Source organism: Choloepus didactylus, chromosome 10 (genome assembly GCF_015220235.1).
Source record: "Choloepus didactylus isolate mChoDid1 chromosome 10, mChoDid1.pri, whole genome shotgun sequence".
Lineage (NCBI taxonomy): Eukaryota > Metazoa > Chordata > Mammalia > Pilosa > Megalonychidae > Choloepus > Choloepus didactylus.
In genome coordinates this window covers 100,943,413-100,966,612 of record NC_051316.1, presented here as the reverse complement: position 1 = coordinate 100,966,612, position 23,200 = coordinate 100,943,413, and the positions used below count along the sequence as shown (strand labels likewise).

The 23,200-nt window shown below is 54.9% G+C and overlaps 1 protein-coding gene across 12 annotated transcripts in view; it reads left to right on the top strand.

Moving 5' to 3' along the window:
- The window catches only part of LOC119545566 (DAB2 interacting protein), a 185,855-nt gene extending 164,302 nt beyond the window's left edge, over positions 1 to 21,553 (top strand). For 8 of the 12 annotated variants that reach the window (XM_037851184.1, XM_037851181.1, XM_037851192.1 and 5 more), the window contains 10 exons: positions 1,472 to 1,616; positions 1,705 to 1,849; positions 4,054 to 4,290; positions 4,822 to 5,023; positions 6,934 to 7,112; positions 9,428 to 10,316; positions 11,168 to 11,320; positions 13,584 to 13,777; positions 17,261 to 17,348; positions 18,288 to 21,553. In XM_037851184.1, the coding sequence (XP_037707112.1) occupies positions 1,472 to 1,616; positions 1,705 to 1,849; positions 4,054 to 4,290; positions 4,822 to 5,023; positions 6,934 to 7,112; positions 9,428 to 10,316; positions 11,168 to 11,320; positions 13,584 to 13,777; positions 17,261 to 17,348; positions 18,288 to 18,455 (2,400 nt within the window). In that variant the 3' untranslated portion in view covers positions 18,456 to 21,553. Of the gene's footprint in view, positions 1 to 1,471; positions 1,617 to 1,704; positions 1,850 to 4,053; positions 4,291 to 4,821; positions 5,024 to 6,933; positions 7,113 to 9,427; positions 10,317 to 11,167; positions 11,321 to 13,583; positions 13,778 to 17,260; positions 17,349 to 18,225 lie in introns of all 12 variants that reach the window. The other 4 variants (XM_037851182.1, XM_037851186.1, XM_037851183.1 and 1 more) reach the window with 4 other exon arrangements.
- Positions 21,554 to 23,200: the final 1,647 nt, after the last annotated feature.

The following is a 23,200-nucleotide window of genomic DNA, read 5'->3' as shown; positions in this document are numbered from 1 at the left end:
TCAGGACTAGCCTGGCTGTTTGGGTGCCTGAGCACCTTTCTGTCCTTTCCTCAGGCCCTGCACTCCTGAGTCTGCTTTCCAAGGAACTCTCGTTCTGGGATTTGGAGAGGCTCCCCTTTGCCATCCCCGACTCCCCTCCATGCAACAGGAGGAACAAGGGGACCTGGGAGGCAAGAGACTTGGGCCAGATCTGGTCCAGGTAGCTGTGCGGCCTTGTCTAGTCATTTTTCTGCTCTGTGCCTTGGTTTCCCCGTATTGTGTCCTAGGTCTCCAGGGTTTCTCCTCATCCCGGCACTGGGGTCTAGCACCCACCTCAGGGAAGACCTGATGGCTTCAGCAGGAGCCAGGGTGGGGGCCATGGGGTGAAGGTGAAGTACTTACCTGTACCTCAGTGTGTTCAGGGAATGGGATCCTAGAGGCTGGTCTCTAGGGCAGGAAGGAGTCCTCAGGCTGCATGATCCCCTGGGCAGGCCAGAGGCAGCATCCTCCCATCCCCTCCTGTCCCTCCACGACAACTGAACTCTGTATATATAACAGCCACTTGCAATTTCAAAGTGCCCCACAGTTTTGCTCATTGGAGTGAGAAATTTCGGAGCACCAGAAATCCAGGCCTGTGCTTGCTGCCTTGCAGGCTCCATGCCAGGTGGCCTCTGCCCTGTCACCCTCCCCTGAGTCTCCATCTCTCTCTGATTTCCTTCTCCCCACTCCCCCAAGTCACAGGTTGGCTGTGGGTGTGAAGAGATGGGAGCTCCAGAGGGAGGGAGTTATCAGCTGGTGGGTGCAGAGGGTTCATTTTATAGCCTCCCCCGCAGAGTCGGGAGGGAAAGTATGTTTCAGGCTCCCCTCCCTGGGGTTTCCCACAACACTTCCTGGTGATGGGCACAGCAGTTTAACAGCTGCCCTCCAAGGAGTCTGGCACTGACAGCAGTGAGGGACTGGCACCACAGCCTGCCCTCCCAAGCCAGGATCCCTGCCAAATGGACATCAGTCTGTGCTTGCACCCTTCTAAGCACGGGCGGCTCACTGCCTTCCAGGGCTGGGCAGCCTCTGCCTCTTTCTAGTCCTTCTCTCTGGGGCTACAGGAGCAAGTCCTGTATCCGGTGTGGAGACCCCATCAGAGTGATGTGTGAATAATGGCAGTGGCAGCTCTTTGACCATTCTGGCCAATTGTGATGGCTGGAGACTCATGGCTCCACTTGGCATGCTCTTGCTCTGGCCTGCCACCCCCATCCTTGGACCCAGCTCTGATGTTGCCTGCTCTCGCCAGGCCTCCCTGCCCTGCCCTCACTCCCTGGCAGCCCCGAGGGTGGAGACTGTGTTTCTCTCTGGGTGCCCTGCAGTTCAGCAGTGGATCAGCCTTGAGAGGCTGGGGCTTCTTCTCTGCCCTGGGAGCAGAGCAGGTCTGGAATCCAAGGGTCTGACCTGCCAGGCGAGCTCAGACCCTGCTGTCCTCACCCTCCTGCCTCCCCAGGACTTTCTGACAGACTTGATGATGTCAGAGGTGGACCGCTGTGGGGACAACGAGCACCTCATCTTCCGGGAAAACACACTGGCCACCAAGGCCATCGAAGAATACCTCAAGCTGGTGGGCCAGAAGTACCTGCAGGACGCACTAGGTAGGGAGGATGCAAGCTGGCAGGGGGCAGTTGTAGAGGGTGGGTAGCGGCTGTCAGGTCCTCACTCCACCCTCCCTGCCTGCCACAGGCGAGTTCATCAAAGCGCTGTATGAGTCGGACGAGAACTGCGAGGTGGACCCAAGCAAGTGCTCAGCCGCTGACCTCCCTGAGCACCAGGGCAACCTAAAGATGTGCTGTGAACTGGCCTTCTGCAAGATTATCAACTCCTACTGGTCAGTGCTGCCACCCCTGACATCCCGGGGCCCTCCCGCTCCTGCCCAGGGCCTCCCCACCCCCTTACCCCAGTCCTGTGTGTCCAGGTGCCCACAGTGTGCCAGGCATTGGGCTAGGCCTGCTGCATTATCCCCATTTTATAAACATGAGAACTGAGGTTTAATGAGGGCGAGAGTAAGTGATATGCCTGCAGCCTCACAGCTTCAGAGCAATGGTGCTGGGATTGGAATCCACCCTCTGCCTGATCCCTATCCTGGTCCTTTTTAGGCTCTCAGAATTAGGGGAGTGTTCCAGAATGTCTACGTGATGTGGTTTTTACAGTGTTATAGTAGAAAGAACATGGACACACAGTCTATACACGCCTTTTAGCACATGCTTTCTGTATGCTGGTGCTATGGCAGGTGCTTGGGCCGTATCCGTGAGCCAGACTGGCAAGGCCCTCCTCGGGCACAGCCTGGCACCCCCTCGGGGCAGGTGTGCAACTAACCTGACTCCTCATCAGTTAGGAGGGGTTATGATGCTCATGCCACAGTTTTGTGGTCGGGCCATGTGTGGATACCAGCCAGGGCTGTAGAGAATGAACAGAAAACAGATTGGGCTTTAAATAGAACAGGGGTCTGCTGGCCAGTGCCAGCCCCAGGAAGGAGCAGGGGTAGGTGGGATTGGGTTGCACAGGCAGGACCGTAGTCAGGGCTAGAATCAGTCCCTGGGAACTCCCTGGAAGACTTGCCAGGTGCCTGCTTGGTACTGGGGTCGTGTGTGGTGGGCAACTGAGCCAACACCAAGACAGCCTCACGAGTGGCAGGCATGCCCTTCCAGGAGGACCACTTTCCAGTCCCAAGCAGTGAGTTTATTTTCCCACTGCCCAGATCTTATCCTTAGTCCCTACCTCAGCTCACATGCCGTCCTCTCACCCCAGCCTCCCTCGTCTCTGATTGGACCTCCCTTTCCCTCACTCCACACCCTGATCTACACACTCTCTTTCCTTTTCTGCTTTAAGGCCGCCTTACCTCTGACTCCCCTCAGAGGCCTCCCTCTTATCACCCCTCCTGGGTACCCTTTGTCACATCCCTGAGCCATTGGAGCAGGAGTGTGCCTGTGTCCAAATCTGTTTCCTGCTTACACTGGGAACGCACCCCAGTGGCAGGGCAGCTCCACCAGCTCAGGACTGGACACATGAGAGAACTCGAGGATGGTTTGCTACTCCTGAGGACCAGGCAAAGGCAGGCTTGTTAGGGGAACTCAGGTCTTGGGAAGGGGGCAGGTGGGATGGCCGGTCAGAAGGGTGGGTGCCCAGCTGCCCAGGTCTCTGTGTCCCTGGGCTGCACAGGGTTCTTGCCTAGTGCCCGCCTGGTGCCTCAGGTCTGGGCCAGGAATTGTGCAACTTTTTACATCCCTTTGTGGGAACATACTTCCCATCCCTGGGTTACACAGTGCTTTCATCCTCTGCCCTCATGTTCCCAGGAGGAAACCATATCCATGGGCAAAGATTTTTCCGTTTCCTCTTTCTGGTATTTGCCAAGGGCACCTCTCTGTTCCAGACAAGGCCATTGATGGAAGTTGCGACTCATTGCTGGCCCCATGCCTAGTCTGTGCCAGCCCAGGGCTAAAGTTGCCCACCCTCGTGGCCTTTCTAAGCCTGCTTTTGTTGGTTCTTCCAGTGTCTGCTACTGGAGAACCTGCTGGGCTGGGTGCTAGGCCAGGTGCTGGGCTTGCTGGGGGAAAGCATTTAAAGTTGGCCAAGCTCTCTTAGGACCTTGCGTCTCAGCCTTAAGCCTCTGTGAGTTTGACAGGGCAGGCCTTGTTCTCAGTTTAAGGGTGAGGAAACAGGCCCAGGGACTTCTAGACTCTTGGTTGGATCATCCTAAGCTAGTGACAGAATTGGGAATAGATTGGGTTCAGGAAACTCAGCACCCTTCTTTTAGGGTGAAAACAGTTGGAGAACCACTTAAAGGTTGGCCAGATGACGCCTGACCATAGCAAACTGGAAACGCCTATTGGAAATGCCCAGAGTGCCCCTTACACTGTCTCATCAATTCCTGCCAGCCCTCCCACAGGCTCAGTGCCAGGCTCCAAGCTCAGGCGTCCTGGCCAAGCTCACACAGCCATGCAAGCTGGGGTTGGAACTCAGGGTTCAGTCTGCACCCTCTTGTCCTGGGGCCCTGCCTGATGACCAGGCCCACCCTTGTCTGCCTCCACACAGCGTCTTTCCCCGGGAGCTGAAAGAGGTGTTTGCCTCGTGGCGGCAGGAGTGCAGCAGCCGCGGCCGGCCCGACATCAGTGAGCGGCTCATCAGTGCCTCCCTCTTCTTGCGCTTCCTCTGCCCAGCCATCATGTCGCCCTCACTCTTTAACCTGCTGCAGGAGTACCCTGATGACCGCACTGCCCGGACCCTCACCCTTATCGCCAAGGTTACCCAGAACCTGGCCAACTTTGCCAAGTGAGTGTCCTGTCCCCTCTAGCAGGCAGTTAGGGGTGGGGCTGGAGCCCACAGGGGCCAGCCACGAGTGTCCCTGACCCAGAGCTGGGCTGGGACAACAGGCCCTGCTTTTGTTCCTTTGCCCTCTGTTTTTCTCCTCCCTATTTTTTTCAAAATAAAATCTCCATAGCCCCCTTCCCCCTGCTAGAAGTATATAGACAATTTAGAAAGTATCAAAGTAGAAAGGAGCCATCATCCTATCATCTCTCCATGCAAAGTTTTCTTAATTTTCAAAGGTGTAATGGCATGACATGTTTTTTCCTTCTGCTTTCTTGAATTAACATTGCATCATAAGGATTCTCTTGTGTTCTTTAACATCCATGAACCTCACTTTAAAATGAATGACTCATATTTCTCCAGTGGGTGAGGAGGGATGGGAGCTGAAGAGCACGGGCGGCACAAAGGAGGAGAGGGTATCTCAGAGAAGGAGAGCTCCTGGGCTGGTGCTGCCTCTGGCTCTGGGCTCTCACCCTGTTTGCTCCTCCTGACCAGGTTTGGCAGTAAGGAGGAATACATGTCATTCATGAACCAGTTTCTGGAGCACGAGTGGACCAACATGCAGCGCTTCCTGCTGGAGATCTCCAACCCCGAGACCATCTCCAACACAGCTGGCTTCGAGGGCTACATTGACCTGGGCCGTGAGCTCTCCAGCCTACACTCGCTGCTATGGGAGGCTGTCAGCCAGCTGGAGCAGGTGCCTGCCATGCACTGGGGGCAGAGATGAGCAGTCTCAAAGGGCCCGACCTGTGTGGCATGGGTCAGGAGCCCTGCCTTGGTGTCAGGAGCCCGTGGCTCTAACTCAGGCTCCATCAGCACACACTGGGGCTCTTTGGACTCCACTTTCTTTGTGGGTGAATGCCACATTCCAGCAGTACCAGGGTGCTTCACTCAGCAGCAATGCCAGGGAAGGCCCACACTAGGCCCTCGGGCTTTGGGCAGAGCCTTGATGCATGCAGCATTTAGTGGACAGCCTGCTCCCTTCCTTAGTGCACTTGAGAAATGTTATTGGGCTGAGTTCCTTTACCTGCTTCACCTAAAATGTTCTTGCTCTCGATTTCGAGGCCACTGATAAGAAAAAGACTGAAGACACTGCACCCCCGTGTCTCAGGCAAGAAGTTGCAAACCTTTCCAGAATTGCCCCTGACCATGGTTTTGACAGGGTTTTTCCCTAGCTGCAGTCGCTCAGAGTGATCTTTCCCTGGCTTGGGGATTCCACTAACCACCACATGGCCCCACCCCCCCAGTAAGGGCTGTGGCCTGCCAGGAACCACTCCCAGAACAACTGTTGCTTTCCAGGGTTCAGAGAGGCCATCTTAGAAAAGAAGTGAGTGCTGAAGCAGGACTAGAAGGTGCCACCTCCTGGCCCTGTTCCTTAGATGTGACCACTCCGAACACTCTGACATGCGACCTCGTAGACATACTCTGTGCACATGTAAATGCACACACACGGGCATAGGCACATGCCATCTTTGTTTTTCTTTTCCTTTTTTTTAAGTGAGAAATTACCGCGTACCCTGCCATGTGTTTGTCTTACTGCTTTGGACATCCCGCACAGCTGCTGTGACCTTTTTAACAACCACAGATTGTCCAATCATCTGAATACACAGTTTATTTCACCAGCCCCCATTGATGGACGCTTGGATTAGTCCAGATATTTGCTAAAAAACAGATAACGTTGCAGTCAGAAGGAATCATTTTTGCTCATTTATGTTTGCTGCACTTTGGCTGTGATTTGCACAGGATTAGGGAATGGAAATGAGAGCCCAGCCCCTTGCTTCCTCCCTCCGAGCCTGAACCCCACACTGCTGTGAACACCAACCACTCTTAACCACACCACCTACCAAGCTCCTGCACTGGTCACTGTCATCTGTATCTGCTCAAAGAGCTGGGAAATAGGGAAGTTGACCAGCTGCCATTATACAACTGAGAGTGGTACAGCAAGGATTCAAAACCAACCTGAGTGCCTCTCAAGTCTGCTCTATTGACTATGAGTTTTCAGACTTCCTTTTTGCATACAGACTTACGTGGAAGCCAGGGTGTACACAAGGAAGGCATAGTCCCCTGTCCCCAGCCTCAGCCCCACGCTGCTTTGTTGGAAGCCTCAGCACCGTCATCTAAACTGTGACAGCAAGGTGCAGATGGGCCCAGGCCTGCCCCCTTGCCTGACAGGTGGTGTCTGCTCTGTGCCTGGGTTGTCTCCTCTGAGCTCGCATGTCCAAGTGGGTCAGGCCTAGGCCTACCTGTGGAGAGGGGACAGCCACAGAAGCCCCTGGAGGTGGAGGTGTGGGTGTGGGTAGTGCTGGGCCTCCATGTGGACTTTCCCCTCTGAGGGGTCTCTGGGGCAGGGCCAACGGGTGAGAGGCTTAGACTAGATCAGCATTTTCCCCTGTGGGCTCACACCTCTGTCCCAGAAATATCTGAAGACCTGGTAAAATATGCAGATTTGCAGCTCCCAGAGCTCCAAATTCCCTCGCAGACCTGCTGCATCTGATGGGGTGGGGGTGGGGGTCTGCATTTATGACAAGCCCCTCAGAGGCTGCAGCACCCTTGCCCTCCCTTGGTGGCCCCAGGAGGTTACACCTGCCTCTTGCCATGTCTCCACAGAACATTGTATCCAAACTGGGGCCCCTGCCTCGAATCCTGAGGGACGTCCACACAGCACTGAGCATCCCTGCCAGTGGGCAGCTAGTGGGGACCAACGACCTGGCCTCCACACCCGGCTCTGGCAGCAGCAGCATCTCAGCCGGACTGCAGAAGATGGTGAACGAGAATGATCTCTCCGGGTAAGGGTGGCTAGGCGTGCCGGGTTGCATGGGGGTGCATGCAGACACATCACAGCCTTCTGTGGTCTTAGGTTGGGGAGGAGGTTGGCTAATCATGTGTCTACAGAACAACCAGAGGTGAGACTAGAAATGTGTTGTTTGGGCTCTTCTTAGCAGTGAGCTGCCACTGGGAAGGATCAGGGGAGGCTTCCTGGAGGAGGTGATGCTGTAGTTTCGAGACTTTTAGGAAAAAGTAGCATTTTTAGCATTTCCATTGGTGGAAAAGGCATTGTAGGTAGAAAATAGCACAAGCAAAGGCCAGAGAAAGATGCCATGATGTGTTGAGGAACAGTTACTGTTCCCAAACCTGACAGCATTTCCAAATCAGCACCCAGGTGCTTGTTAAAGTACCTGTCTTCAGTCTCATCCTGGGCATGAATCAAAATCTCCAGAATGGATAGGGAAGAACTATATACCTATTGCAAACTATATACTACAGTTAGTAGTATTTCAACATTTTTTCATAAATAGTAACAAACGTACTGTATCAATACTAGGAGTCAACAATTGAGGGGGGTTGGTTAGGGATAGGGGAGGTTTAGAGTTTCCTTTTCTTTTTTTCTTTTTTCATCTTTCACTTTATTTCTTGTCTGGAGTAATGAAAAGTTTCTAAAAATTGAACAAAAATTAAGCGTGATGGATGCACAGCTGTATGAGGGTACCCAGGGGCAAGTGATTGTACACTTTGGATCTTTGGATAATTGTATGGTATCTGAACAATCTCAAGAAAAATGAAAAAAAAAAAAAAAAATCTCCAGAATGGAACTTGGGGTTGTGTGTTTTCCCCCCGGAGCTCAGGTGACTGCCAGGCATTGAGGCCAGGAGCCCCGGAGGGCATAGAGGTGCTGTGAGGCCCAGCTGCCGCCCGAGGACCCACTGCGCCTTGGAGCAGCAGTGTGCTCAACGTGAACAAAACACACTGAGTAGAGTGGGAGGCAGAATGTTCTGAATGTCTAAAGCAAAGTGGGACATTTTTGAAAAAAAGTTTCGTAGTTTATGTGAAGCTGTTTATACTCCATTCGTTTACTCCCGTTACCCTTCTCACACCAGCTTGTGCGAGGTAAGGCTGGAGCAGCAGAGCTGGGGTTCATCCTGAGTTGGCAGTGGCAGTGTCAGGGTCTTAAGTGGGTGGTGTTGATCAAGGCCTGAGATTCAGAGGCTGTGATGATGCCAGTGCTGAGTCCCCCCGAGTCTCAGGGAGTCTGTTCATATGACCTGTCAAGTGCATCAGAGCAGAGTCGGGAGACGGTTCAGATGGCAACACACTGAGGCTGAGGTGGCCAGGTGTGCCAGCTCTGCGCCCTCCCTGCTCGGTCTGCCTGCTGTGGCCAGTTCTGGCCTAGAGTGCTGAGGCCCTTTGTGGCTGCAGCCTTCCCATCGGTTGGGTTTGGTGCGCTCTCCATCTCAAGCCAAACCAGCTCTAGCTCCTCATTCTAATCCTTGTGCCAAGCCCCAAGTCCTGGTTGCCTCCAGCACCCCCAGAGCTCTGTTGAGCCGGTGGTCTTCCCTCACAGCCCTGCCCCCCAGCCCCACCCGTGTTGTGCCTTCTTCCAGGGAGCAGGGTTCATGTGGGGGCAGGGAGAGGCTGGATGACAAGTGTAGTGTGAGAAGGGGGGCCTATGGAATTTGGCAGACTGAGGGGGTGCAGCCTGCTACTGCAGGCTTCAGACCCCTCCCACCTGAGCTGTGCCCTTGCAGTATCTTCCCCTGATTTCCTGCTTTTGCTTGAATGCCAGTCAAGCAAGGGAGTGGCAGCACGCGGCTGTGCAGGGGGCGGTTTCATCAGGCCCCCGCTTTGGTTAACAGTCTGATTGGGAGCAGGAGGGAAGAGGCAGAGGCAGAAGGAGAGGGAGCCCCAGTAACTTGAAGTCGGAGTTCTTAATGCCGGACCCTTGGATTGGAGAGAGCTGCTGAGGTGTGGATTTGGGTTTAGCTAAGGGGAGTTTTCCAGAACACTCCAGGCCCCAGAACCCATTGTTCTAAAATGCAGCTGAGCTGGAAAAAGGGCCTGCCCTGCAACCTAGCCTGGAACTAGCAGCCCGACCCCTGGAGCAAAGGTTCGGGGTAGACTTTGCAACTGGCCATTGGTCTCTGGGACTCTCCGTTTTTGCTGCCCTGGCACCCTCCCCTCTCCTCCCTACCCTGCTTCCCTTGGCCCTGGCTCAGGCCACCAGGCCCTGGCAGGTTGGCAGGTGCTCTGGGTTCGGACCCACCTTGGCCACATTCACAGTTCTTCTTTTCCCCTTCTTTCCCTGTGTGTGCTTGTCTCCCTGCAGTCTGATAGATTTCACCCGGTTACCGTCTCCAACCCCCGAAAACAAGGACTTGTTTTTTGTCACAAGGTCCTCTGGGGTCCAGCCCTCACCTGCCCGCAGCTCGAGTTACTCGGAAGCCAACGAGCCTGATCTTCAGATGGCCAACGGTGGCAAGAGCCTGTCCATGGTGGACCTCCAAGACGCCCACACGCTGGACGGGGAGGCGGGCTCCCCAGCAGGCCCTGATGCCCTCCCCTCCGACGGGCAGGTGCCTGCAACTCAGCTGGTGGCAGGGTGGCCGGCCCGGGTGGCCCCAGTGAGCCTGGCAGGGCTGGCCACAGTTCGGCGGGCAGGCCAGACGCCGACCACGCCGGGTACCTCTGAGGGTGCGCCAGGCCGGCCCCAGCTCCTGGCACCACTCTCCTTCCAGAACCCAGTGTACCAGATGGCGGCAGGCCTGCCACTGTCGCCCCGCGGCCTTGGGGACTCGGGCTCTGAGGGCCACAGCTCCCTGAGCTCCCACAGCAACAGTGAAGAGTTGGCGGCAGCCGCTAAGCTGGGCAGTTTCAGCACCGCCGCTGAGGAGCTGGCACGGCGGCCCGGGGAGCTGGCACGGCGGCAGATGTCACTGACTGAAAAGGGTGGGCAGCCCACGGTGCCACGGCAGAACAGTGCCGGCCCCCAGCGGAGGATCGACCAGCCGCCACCCCCACCCCCACCGCCACCCCCTGCCCCCCGCGGCCGGACGCCACCCACCCTGCTGAGCACCCTGCAGTATCCGAGGCCCTCAGGCGGGACCCTGGCATCAGCCTCACCTGATTGGGCTGGCCCTGGCGCCCGGCTACGGCAACAGTCTTCTTCCTCCAAGGGCGACAGTCCGGAGCTGAAGCCTCGGGCAGTGCACAAGCAGGTCAGTGCTGCTGGTCAGAGGGCAGGGCTGGGCTCTTGGGCCTAGTTGGGCCATCACACCCATGTCACACCCACCTCTCTGTCATTTCACCTCCGCCTGCACCCAGCTGCCATCCCACGCTGAATGATGCTGCACTCGGCCCCATCCCTCCAGCCTGCCACACAGCTTCCCGCCCCATCTCCCTGGGCCCTGCTGGCCCATGTATCAGTCCTGTGAATCCAGGGACATTGTGGCCTTGGGGAATGCCAACTGCCTCTGCCAGTTCCCCCAAGTACAGGCTGGAGGTGGGGAGAAAGAGAGTGAGGGCCAACCATCTCCAGTTCCAGGCCAGTTAAGCCCCTACCCAGAATGGGAATTGAGCCTGTCCCCACACTAGCCTCTAGCCCTTTTCCCTGAACCACTTGGAGGCTGAGCTGGCCTCTGGAGCTCAGCTGCCCAGGGCAGATAGGCATGCCCTGTCACCAGGGGGCTGAACACAGTACCAGGAATGGATGTGCTTTTGGTTGAACACCCACCCTGCCCCATCCACCCCTCGGCTCAGCCTGCCTTGGGGTACCGCTCCCCACTTCCCGCTTCTTCATCTCCCCCTACCCCCACCCCATTCTGGGAGGCAGGCTCATTTGCTCTCACTCAGCACCAGAGTGTGGTGCTCAGGAGGGGGCGACTACTCTGGCTGTTCTTGGGCAGATGGAATTCTCTGGGTCAGGGGCTGCCTCAGTAGGTGCTCAGGCAGCCGAAGGTGCCCTTCCTTCCCACCGTGCCTCTGTGGTTGGCACAGTGCCACTCCCTGCCCATCTCCCTGTCTCCCTTTTGCCTTCCTCCAGGCCCCTCACAGCTGTGTTTCATTGTAGGGCCCTTCGCCTGTGAGCCCCAATGCCCTGGACCGCACGGCCGCTTGGCTCTTGACCATGAATGCACAGTTGTTAGAAGACGAGGGCCTGGGCCCAGACCCCCCCCACAGGGATAGGCTAAGGAGTAAGGAGGAGCTCAGCCAAGCTGAAAAGGTAAAGCTGGACCCTGGTAGTACGGGGCAGGGCGGGGCTGCTTCCCTGGGGCAATTGGCAGGATCTGCTCCCAAGAGCTCTGAAAAAGGAGGTGCTGCTTGTTCCCTCAATCCCTTGTCCCACATGAGGACAGCAGGTAGTAGAATCCAGAGGAAAAGCAGCAAGAAGGCTTTAGCCTAGCTGGGAGGTTTCCTGTACAGGTAGCTCATCAGAATCGCCTGGGGAACATGCATTGAATTCCAGATTCCTGGGACCTCCAGGAGGGCCCCCTGCCCCAGGTGACTGAAGCAGTGAAACTGCTGAGAATCCTGGGCCTGGGGGTGCCAGAGAGGTCCCTTATGGAGAGCCTCATGAATTGAGGAGGTAGAAGCATGGGTGCCCAAGACAGTGGGCAAACCCCCCCAAACAGGTCCCCCTTTTCCTAAGGGCTTGTGCTAGCCTAAGGCCTGGCTCTTTCCTAGACAAGGTCAGTAGGGCCTAGGAAAGAAAATAGCAAAGTTATCAGGGCAAGGGATGGGTCTCAGATTGCTGCTGAGATATTTTCTTCCCTCTGGGGGAAAAAAAGTCTATTCTGAAAAATCCATGTCTCCCCCTCCCCCCACCATACCCATCTAGGTCTTGGTGGGGCAGAAGGATGCTTCCACTGTTCTCAAGTTCTTTTAGTTGTTGAAGCAGCTGCCCCAGATCCATGGCCAATTCTTATCTCCCCCTGGAGGCCAAGGCCCAGGTAGACCAAGGACCCAGTGCAAGGCCAGCCAGAATGGCACCCACTTCCTCCACTTGTATCTGGGTGCCCTCGCTTCTTGGCCCCTGGAAAGCTTGTAGCAGCTTCTCAAGCAAGGGCGTAGAGGTCAGGGGGCAGCTCTCCCTTTCCCTGGCCTAGGGTGAGGACCCATCTCCATGCTGCATCATGCCACCCTCCCCCATGCCCTTGGTCCACTGCATCCACGTGCTTTCACCATAGTTATGCGAGGGGACCAGGGGATGTGGGGCAAAGAGCTCCAAGAGCCAAGAGTGAGGCCCGGCCTCCCCCCAGGCTCCCTGCATGAACCTGGGGCCAGGCTCCACACCTTTCTGAGCCTCCATTCCCATCTGTGAATTGCAAGCTGCAACTGTAGTTTCCTCTTTCCTCTGTTGTTCCTCAGTTGAATGAGCTGCCTCCTTCTTTCGCCCTCATTGCTACTAACCCTTACAGGAAAATCCAGGAGCCTTTGTTCCATCAAATTTCCTGGAGACCTAGTCCTACATCTGTCTGGGAGGGCCCTTCCTACCTTCTGTCTGGCCAGCTGAGCCAGAAGACCTTGGAGGGGCCTGGGCTCTTTCTCCTAAACCTGGGGCTCTCCTGCTGGTCCAGCTTTATTCCAGGATGTAGATTTGGGGTGGGACTGGGGTTTCCCCCAGTCTCTGTATTTGCTGCCTACTGACCTTTAAGCAGTCATTTGCTGATGAGCGAGTTGGGATCCAATTGCCTAGGACACAGGAGAGGCTCTTCCTGCCTCCCTCAATCCCCATCTTCTCCTGTCAGCCCTGGGTCCTTTTGATTCCAGTGTTGACCCTGTCTCTCTCCTGTGATGATGCTCCCTGCTCCTCTGTGTGTCCCCTACAGCCTCCCAGGTGCTGCTTCTCTTGCCTCTTTATGTATCACTTCTCTTCCCCAAAGGCTGAGGTCCCTGCTGGACTAAATCAGATCCAGAAAGCCCAAAACCACCTTTGACTTCAACCTCTCTCTCTCTTTCCTCCTCGCCTGCCACCACCCTGGCATTAGGATCAGTTAGAGGTTGGGAAGGTATCCTACCCCACTGGTCAGTCAGTCACTCTCTTTGTGACTTCTTCATGTCACCTTCTGGGCCTCAGTTTCCCTTTTTGTAAAGTTCCCACCTCACAGGACACTGCCACATGTTCTTAATGTATCTATGGGTTTTTAAAGAACATGTTTATTTTAAAGGTTCAAGGCCCTAGTTAAACACTTACTCCTGAGATTTGGGTTTGAGTCTTCATCCCCCTCATAGCCATAAGGATTTGGCTGGGGGTTGGGGACTTGGATGGAGAGATCCCTGGGTTGGGGGCACAAGGCTCGGAGTCTCACTTCAGCTCCCCGCTGGCTGGGCACCTTGGACGTCTGTTCATGGTGTGAAGAGGGCTGGGAGTGCAGCCACTGGGGCGTTGCGAGTTGTACTCCCACTTCCCTGTGTTCCTGCTCGTGCTCATGAGGCTGTGCTCTCTGTCCTGGGTGTGGTGCCTGCGGCACGCTGCCCCCTGGCAGGACCTAGCAGTGCTGCAGGACAAGTTGCGAATTTCCACAAAGAAGCTGGAGGAGTATGAGACGCTGTTCAAGTGCCAGGAGGAGACAACGCAGAAGCTGGTGCTGGAGTATCAGGCTCGGCTGGAGGAGGGCGAGGAACGTCTGCGGCGGCAGCAGGAGGACAAGGACATCCAGATGAAGGGCATCATCAGCAGGTGAGGGCGTGGCCTGTTCCTGATCTGGGCCCAGTCCTGGCACTGCTCAACCAGGTAGACTGCCCTCCAGGAGTCTTCAGACTGGGGAGGAGCCGAGAGGAGGGAAGGGTGTCCCAGGTTGTGAGGACAGCATGAGCCCAGGCCTTAGAGGTAGGAGATAGCCCAGAGTGCAGGGAGTCTGCCCGGCACAGAATGCCAAGTTAACCACGAGATGCAAGGCTGGACCAGTCAGCCAAGGCCAACCCTTGCAGCCCCTGTGAGGAGTCAGATTGTCTTTGTAAGCTCTCTCAGGGGAGTTAAGAAGCTGGATTGGGGGTGTGAGGAAGGACAATGAAGACCAGATTTAGGGCAGGATAAGTAGGAATGAGTGTCAATTATATTCATTAGGGGAAGGTGAGAGATGAGGGAGAGGAGAACAGGAATAACCCCCAGATTTCTACGAAGAATATCTGGGTGCATCATGATGCCCACTACTGAGACAGGGAGAGCTATGGAAGAGGGGCAGTTTGTGTGGTGATGGGGGACAGGGATGATGATGTTAGTTTTGGATTTGTTGAGTTTTAAGGTGCCTGTGGGTTTCTAGGGAAGATTTGGGGAGGGGGGGGCGGCATTTGGTTTTAATGCTATAATGCTGATTCTTATCTTTAGGGCTTATGCTAGTCCTTTGTTGACCCCCACCCACCCCATTTCTCTCTCCTCCCCTCTCCTGCACTGTGTGTAGGGTGGGCAAACCCTCCTTGGTGTCTGCAGGGGGCAGGGAGTGCAGTCAAGGTGTAGTATCCCAGGCCAGCCCACAGGATTGAAAATCTGGGGTTTATTTCCCGGTGATACCAGGCACAAGAGCACAGAGGGTGGATTGACCACCTTGTTTATTTGCATGGTGTAAGATCCCATCATCTGGATATATTTAGCCCATGTGCAGTATCTAGGAAATTACCCCTCCTGGCCTCATCCTTTGTCCACTGCATTAACCCTTCCCAGATTCCTCCTATTTAGACCACCTATTTCTCTGTTCTTAATTACCTGCTTGCTTTATTTACCTGTGGTTTCATTCACTGTAAAATGGTTAACATAAGCTGAGGGTCATGATAGGGGTGACCAGTTTATGTTCAGTTGACCTCTACCTGTGCTCTTGGCTCAACTCATGTTTGTGGTTCTAGGAATAGATGCACTTTCCACCCTAACCTCCTCCACCTCCTTTTGTGTATTCTCTGAGAGTTGCATGTTCTCCTGAATTCAGTGGCTTAGCACATTTATTTCTACTAACCAATCCCAGTATATTTCCTCCCTAATATAATTGTCAATTAGGTCAATTTGGTTAATAGTGTTGTTGATGTCTTCTATATGCTTACTGATTTCTCTGCCAGATATTATATTTTTCACCTCCTCTGGTTCTATCAATTATTGAGTAAAGGATATCAAAATCTCCAGTCACAGTTACGGATTGATCTATTTCTCCTTTTATTTCTATTGGTTTTTGTTTTATGTATGCAGAGCTTTTTTCTTTAGGTGCATACACATTTTGGTTTGTTATACTCCTGATGAACTGACCTCTTTATCATTATAACGTGACCTTCTTTATCCCTGAATTATCTACTTTGTCAGTTATTAAATAGCCACCCCGACTTTCTTCCAATTCGTGTTAGCGTGGTGTAGCATTTTCCATCCTTACATGCCTAACCCGTTTGTGTCTTTATACGTAAAGTGGGTTTCTTTTATAGGCAGCTTATTGTTGAGTGTTGCTTTTTATCAAATATGACAGTTTTTGTCTTTTAACTGGAGTGTTTAGACCATTCACGTTTAATGTAATTATTGATATAATTGTGTTTAAATCTATTATCTTGTTATTTACAAATAACTCTTTGTACCTTCTGTTCTTTGTTCCTTTTTGTCTTGCCTTCTGTCTCCCTTATTAGCTTATTAACTATATGTGTTTGTTAGTTGCTTTAGGGCAGGAGTTGGCAAAGTTGTAAGGCTCACCTTGTTTGTTTCCCTTCTCTTAGGAATCACTGTACTATGTGGCCTGTTGTTAAGTGTCTGGAAGCTTTTGTTTCATATATTTTGTCCACTTTCCCTTTTGTACTTTTTTAAGGCAGGAAGGTAAACCCAGTCCCTGTTATTCTTTCATAGAAGCAGAAGACTCTTCCTCCAAAGTAATTTCCCTTCTGAGTGATATCATCTAAGACCCCTCTCCCTTCCTCCCCCATACACACCTCTTACAGGCTTGTTTCACCTGATAAACACCCCCTGACCATTATCCCATTGACTTCTCACAACAGCCCTGTGTGATATTTACCTCACTGTGGTTAACCTCCCACGCATCTACTATGAGATGGGCTAAGACCTGCCCAGTTGTTGGGGGAGTGCTGTGGACTAGAGAAATTGTCAGGGTAGAGATAGAACGTCCATTGGGAGTGGATGAGCTCACCAGAGAGGAGTATATAGAGTGAGAAGAACAGAAAGCTGAGGCCAGAGCCCTGTGGAACCCTAACTTCCTAGGAGCAGACAGGCTATGGTGTTCTCAGCAGTAGCCTGAAACAGTACACTCCAGTAGCCCGAGAATACTCTCTAGTATCCTAGAGACTGTGGGGTCCAGAAGATAAAGGAAGAGAATTGGAAGATAGGAGTGACCAACAGTGATAAGGGCATCAGAGAGACAAAATAAAGGTTAGGAAAGGTCCCGAGGAAAGAGCACCCAGTGACGGAGCCAAACCTGCCTTACCTCTGAGCTTTTGCGGATGGTTGCCCCCCCCCCCCCCACTTTCTTCTCTGCTCGTTACCTCACCTGCAGACACTTGCTTATTCTTCACATGTTGAATTCCAGTGTGTGGACCCCCATTCCAGCCTCAGGAAAGATAGTTACCTGCTATTCTTTGTTCCTCTGGCCCCTGTGCCAACTTCTAGCACAGCTCCGGACATGCAAGGTGTAGTTACTTGTCTGCATATCTCCATCCCTGCTGCATGGTGAACTCCTTAAGGGAACGATTACGCTTCATTCATCTCATCCCTTGAGTGCCCAGCACAGAGCCCTGGGCAGCCTCAGAGAATGTGGGTGGATGGAAAGAGAGACGGTCCTGGAGCCTTTCAGGGCCTTCATTTTCCCACCGGTATCATAGGTCCCATGATGCACCAACTGCCCTATCTTGTGGGAGTTGTGAGGATCTAAAGCTTACTCCCACCCACCTTGGCTTCTGGAAGAACATTAGGGAAGGGGCAGCCCCAAGGGATTTGGGAACAGAGTCTGGGAAGGATGGAGAGGGGAGGTCAAGGAAGGAGCAGACCAAGCCCATATCAGTGGCTGGGTGCCGGTAACCGGGGGGCCTCTGTCTCAGAGAAGCATGGGAGGCAGGTCTGGGGCACCTGGAGGAGTTTCCTAGGGTGTCCTCTGTGCAGCAGTGCTGGGGTTTTCCCACAAAGCCCCATGCCACCCTCCTTGCCTTCTCCCTCAAGTTCCGGCCTGACTCTCCTTATCTCTGGTTGCAGGTTGATGTCAGTGGAAGAAGAGCTGAAGAAGGATCACGCAGAGATGCAAGCAGCTGTGGACTCCAAACAGAAGATAATCGATGCCCAGGTGGGGGGCTCTGGCCCTTTAGTCAGCCACAGGTGTTAGAAGACCTGGGCCGAGGAGGGGGTGACTTTGGTTTCTCCACATCCTCAGTCATGTCCCCACTGAAAAACGCTGAGGAGCAGTAGGAGACCAGGACCCCTGGCCCTGAGGAGCCAGACCTGTGGGTCTCAGTAGGCCACAAGCCCACTTAGGACAATCTGTGAAAGGGGAGGAGTGGCTTTCCCCTGGTGGGGCACTTGGTGGGCATGGCCATTTCACCAGGGTTGCTGACCAAATGTGGATGCTTTGATAGAGACTTGGGAAGACGGGTTGGGGTAACAGCAGGCTGGGCAGAGGGACAGCAGGGCTTTTGTTTAGAGCTACGGCTTCCAAACTGCTTCAGAGGTGGGACATATGCGCGACTCCGGTCCCTGGTTTCCTTCAACCAAGGCTGCACCCTTTTCCTCTCACTTGCCTAGGAACGGGGGGGTGGGGGGGGGGGCAGGCCTTGCTCAGAACCATGAGCTGCACAGCTGGTCCGGGAGCTGTGACTTCCATGCCGCCCCCTCTCCCCAAACACACACACGCGCGTACACACACACACATACACATGTGCACACGAGTGAGGGGCCTGGTGCCTGCCCCCAGGGCCTCTGGGGGCTGAGGGGTGACATGGCTGGAGTTGTCCTGTTTGGGACAAGAAGCCAGCAGTGGGGTAGAGCCTGGAGGCCCTTTTGGAAAGTAAACTGTAAGCGGCATCTTCATCCATGGTACCATGAAGGCCCCAGGTCACCCCTGCTGCTCCCTGGCCCAGATGCTGCCCCCACCCATTGCTTGGCCCACTCCTCCTCGTCTCTGGGTCTCCCCCAGGCCCCTCCTTCCCCTCTCCCACCTGCTTTAGGCACTCACAGCCTGGGGGAGATCCCCCTCCGCGGTTGCCGCTTACGCCTGCGTTGTCCACAGGAGAAGCGCATCGCCTCGCTGGATGCCGCCAACGCCCGCCTCATGAGCGCCCTGACGCAGCTGAAAGAGAGGTACAGCATGCAGGCCCGTAACGGCATCTCCCCCACCAACCCCACCAAATTGCAGATTACCGAGAACGGCGAGTTCAGAAACAGCAGCAATTGCTAACCTGCCCGAGGAGAGGGAGGACCGTGGTGGCCAAGGGCAGGGTCTCGGCCTGGGGAGGAGCGCCCCCCAGCCGCAGCCCCTGTGCAGGTGGTGAGGGGCTGCACCCAGCTCCCCCGCCCCTCCGCCCGTTGTCCAGGAGGCAGCCTCAGAGGGCACCGCGTGAGACTGACGCACCGAAAGGCCGGGCACAACGGCCCGCGCCCACTCCGCCCGAGAAGCACATTGGGTGCAGGCGGGAGAGACTGCACGCTGGGGAGCAGGGACAGCCTGTCGGGGGTGGGGGTCTGCCAGAAACCTGTCTCTGTTGATGGCTGAATTTGGTGTGTGTCACCTTTTCCTCCTTGACCTGGCCGAGTGCATGTACCCCACATCCTCCCCAGGGAGGGAGCTGCCTGCAGAGGTGGAAGGATTAGAGCTGGCTGCCTCCTCCTGTGGCTTCCCCTGCCTCCTCAGAAGCCCAGGATTCCTTGGCGGCCAGGCCCCTGCCTTGTGGGACCTGCCCCCTCAGGTTCTAGCTGCTGACAGGCCAGTTGGCGGGTGGGGAGACGGTGGGGAGGGCGCAGAGCTACCAGGGCTCCGTGGTCCCCAGCTTGTCTCCTGCCACTGCATGTGGCCTGTCTGGCCCTTCCTGGCCGTGAGGAACCAAGGACGTCACCCCCATGTACCTGTCCCCAGGCTCCACACCTTCCATCCCCACCTTCCCCGCTTTCCCTCTCTTTAGTTGTATTGCCACATAGATCCAGAGAGGAGCCTGGCGCTGTCTCCTGGGCTCTCTTACCTGAGGGGACCACCTGAACCGCCCACATTTGCTGCACAAGCCCAGGCTGATGCTCTGGAGCTCCCTGAAGCCAAAGCCCTGGGCCAAGTTGGCCCAGACTGCACTGTGTGTTGTGTCTGCCCCTCTCCTGAGGGCCCAGTGCATCCAGGCCACTGTGGCCCTGTAGGGAATGGCCAGGTGGTGCTCACCCTGGGAGAAAAGGCAATCTCTCCCCTGATTGATGGTTTAAAAAAAAAAAAAATTCTGATGTCCACAGGCCCTGAGAAGGTGGATAACTGTGATTTTTTTTCCTTTCACAGTATGCATTAGAAACAAAAGCCCGCTTGCTCGCTTGCTGGAACACAGGGGCCTTTTAAATTGAGCGTGCGCACTGCATGGGAAATAGCAGCCCTGGAGGATGTTAGACTTGCTCCCTCTCCAAGACAGCAGCAGCCTGCACCAGGCCCCGTGTGCGGCCAGCCTCCTCCTCACTCCCCCGGCCCCCCAGCCAAGGACCAGGCGCTGCAGACAGGGGAGGGGCGCATACCCACAGCTGGGGCTGGTTCCCCTCAGCTCTAGGCTGTTGTGTGGCTTATTAGCCCCACCCCACCCCCTCGTGGGACATGGAGGGGCAGGGGCTCGGGTCTCATCCCTCTGTGTTTGCGCCCACTGCAGCTTTTAAGCCTTGGCCCTGGGAAATCTAGGGTTAGAGCTGAGGATGTTTGCACAAGTTGCCCAGGGCCAGGGCTGAGCAAGCTGGGACCACAGGGGCTGCCATCTCCCACTCAGCCTCAGGGAGCTGAGGAGTTCCCTTGGAAAGAGGCGCTGAGCCCCCTGCTGCCCTTATGCTGGGAACATGCCCCCAGGGCCAGGGTTGCTGCAGAGACACCCCAACACCCCCACCAGGAAGGGTGGACATGCAGGAGGGACGGCCCAGAGCCTGCCCTGCATGCCACCTGGGCTGGGCACAGGCCGCTGCTTCAAAGGGGCTTGTAGATGTAACCTACAGATCATTTAAGGCCAGAAGCAAATGCTGGTATAGAGGCCACCAAGGGACATCGACTTCAGGGAGGCAGGCCATGGGGGTCCCCACTCATCCGTCCACACCCCAGCACCTGTGCGTTGTGGCCCAGGGCGGCCACACAGGCAGGGCCTGGCTCCAGGAATGTCCTCCCGTGGTTCGGTCTCATCCCTCTACCACCCAGTGGGTCCCACCCTCCTCCCCACCCTCTCCAGAGGCAGCGCAGGGCAGCCTCGGACTGAGCACCTCTTAGCAATACAGGGGTTCCCAGGGCCTGAGCAGGCGGAGCGGGAGGCAGCGGCCGCGGCAGTGCTGGCCGCCCGCGGTGGGGTGTGGGCTCCCAGGCCAGGGGCCTTATTTACCTAGTGCAAAAACTGTAAAAGTGTACAGATTCTTCACAGATTTTTTTTCTTAACTGCAAGTCTGACGGTTTTTGTAAATGTTCTTGGTGTTTGACTGTCATGTAACTATTCACCTGATGACTGTACATAGATAGTCCTTTCGTCCTGGTGCTGCCGCGGGCTGGTCGGAACTTCTGCTCTCCCCAATGAGTTTTATTCTAGAGAACAGTGTTGGGCAGGAGGAAGAAGTTTGGGTCTTGGGTGTTTGTGGTTTTTCCCTGCCTGTGGCATTTATTTGTTGGCCTTGTGACTCTCTGCCTGGGGGAGGCTGCTGGGGCACATGCACTCAGGCCAGGCTGGTGAACAGGGGCTTCCTCCCGAGGCCGCAGGGACCCCACGCCCCCAGGTGTGGCCCTGCCTGCAGCCAGGGCAGGCACTGCAGAGGTCCCCAAAGGAAGGGGAGTGGAGCACAGGGCAATCAGTCCCTGCGCAGGGAAGTCCAGTCCCTCGACACCCAACTCTGCTGGAGAAGGTCCTTTTTGCTTAACTTTTATGTTCAGAGTGAAGGAAACTGCCAAACTTCCTATAAGTGAAGACTCTTTCTCCAGCTGCCCAGAAAATGGGGTGGGGAAGGAAGGCCAGAGTGGCCAGAGCCTCTGCCCCGAGGCCCACCTCTGCCCCCAACCCCATCCGTCTGCTGCAGCCAGACGCCCAGGGAAGCAGCCCCTCTCTTTTCTACATACCCAGCCCCACAGCTGACCCCAGCCACTGCACCGCGTCCTATCTTCCCCCTTTTGTAAGTATGTGAAAAGGAAAAAAATGTAAACGGAGTTTTGGCTGGACCGCCTCCCTCCAGCTGTGACTTTTAACTATGTAATAATGTACAGAGAAAATTGTTGGTGTTCTAAGACTCTGTGTGGCTGTGCAATTTCTGTACATTTCCAATTAGAAATATTAAAGATTTATTTAGCTATTTTAAGCCTGACTCGCCTCTCCATTCAGCTGTATAGAGGGGCAGCTCTGCATTATGGGTTGATTCTGTGCTTTACCAAAGGAACCCCAGCACGTGGTTCTCCCTGGTGGCAATGGTGGGCAGGGGAGACCCCCAAGGCTGCCGCTGCCCCAGTGGTAGTCTCCTGCCCGGCTCAGGGACTGCCTCCTCCTCCTCCCTGCCACTGTCCCCATGCAGCTTGGAAGTGCTTAGAAGGATTGTTTTGCTGGTTAGACAGCCTCCCAGGAGGCAGAGTAGCCCTTCATGTCCACTGAAGTCTCACTCTAGGCAGGCAGAGGCCAGAGAGGGGAAGAGGTTGGCCTGGAGTCACCAGCATGTCCAAGCTTCTTACAGCCTGGAAGGCCCCAGCTCGTGGGGCTGTCCCCAGCAGGGCCATCCCAAGACCCAACCCAGGGCCTTAGTTGGCAACTAACCATCTCCCAAGACCTTCAGCTGCACCACTGCAGAGAGTAGCTTGCAGCCTTGGGCCCTTCTCGGCAGTTGCCAGGCACTGCCTTTCAACTCACAGTGATGCTTAGGGGTGGGTGCATCCCCTTTTTTACACATGGAGAGTCTGGCTCTGAGCAGGCAAGTCAAAACCAGCCACAGCCAAAACCCCTCAGGAACTCGGCTCAGACACAGGGCCAGGGGTCTGCGGGGGACAGGGACAGTGATCCACTCCACCAAAGGCCTCACCTGCACAGCTGCACCCAGCCCCTCACCCTTGCTGCCCTCCCCTGCCCCAGCAGCCACAGGAGGGCGGGTGACCCTCTCCCTCCCCACAGCCACCCGACCCAGGGCCCTGCATCTTCTTACTGCCTTATGGGCTCCTAAGTCTCCAGCCTTACCCTCCCACTCCTCTTTCCCACAGCATTCCAAAGTGCCAGGTGCCCACCTGCTGCTTGCCCCTAAAGGCTCCGCTTTCTTTCCTCCACTACGGTCAGCCTTCTTGAAAGTACGCTGTCTGCAGGGAGCTGGCTCCTCCACAGCCTCACCCCCCGTTATTTCCCCAGCCCGTGGAGACCCAGCTTCTCCCCCACCTCCCGTTGCCAAACCCCAGGAACCCCCTCAGCACTCTCTACCGCCATCCCCAGTCTCCACTGTCAGCCACAGTCTCCTGCTGAAACCTGCCATCCTGCTGCTGCTGGGGTGAAGCCTCCTAAACAATGTAGAATTCAAGGCAGTCACCCTGAATGCGGCAAAGAAATCATTTCCTGTTGACAGAAGGCACTTATAGTGAAGGGGAAAAAGCCACGAACCCCCGTGTATATTAAGTAGCATTAAATTTAAAGTAAAAACTGTTAGAAATGCAAAGGAAAAAAAATGGACAGAAACAGTTGTATTTGTGACTCACACACCACATTAGTCTATGACAGAGTAAGTAGACCAAAAGCAGAGGATTTCAATAATTAATAAGGTTTCATAATCAGAGGTACAGCAAGCTCTTACCCTAGAGAGAAGACATCTTTTCTAGTGTACTTGGAGCATTTACCAAAATTGACTATATACTAAGATATGAAGAAAACCTTATAAAGTTGCCCAAAGAAGAGTTCAGGCCATACACTTCCTGGAAGCAATAAAACTAGAGATTAATAAATGTTAATATAAAAAAACTCATCAGGAAGCTTAAAAAAC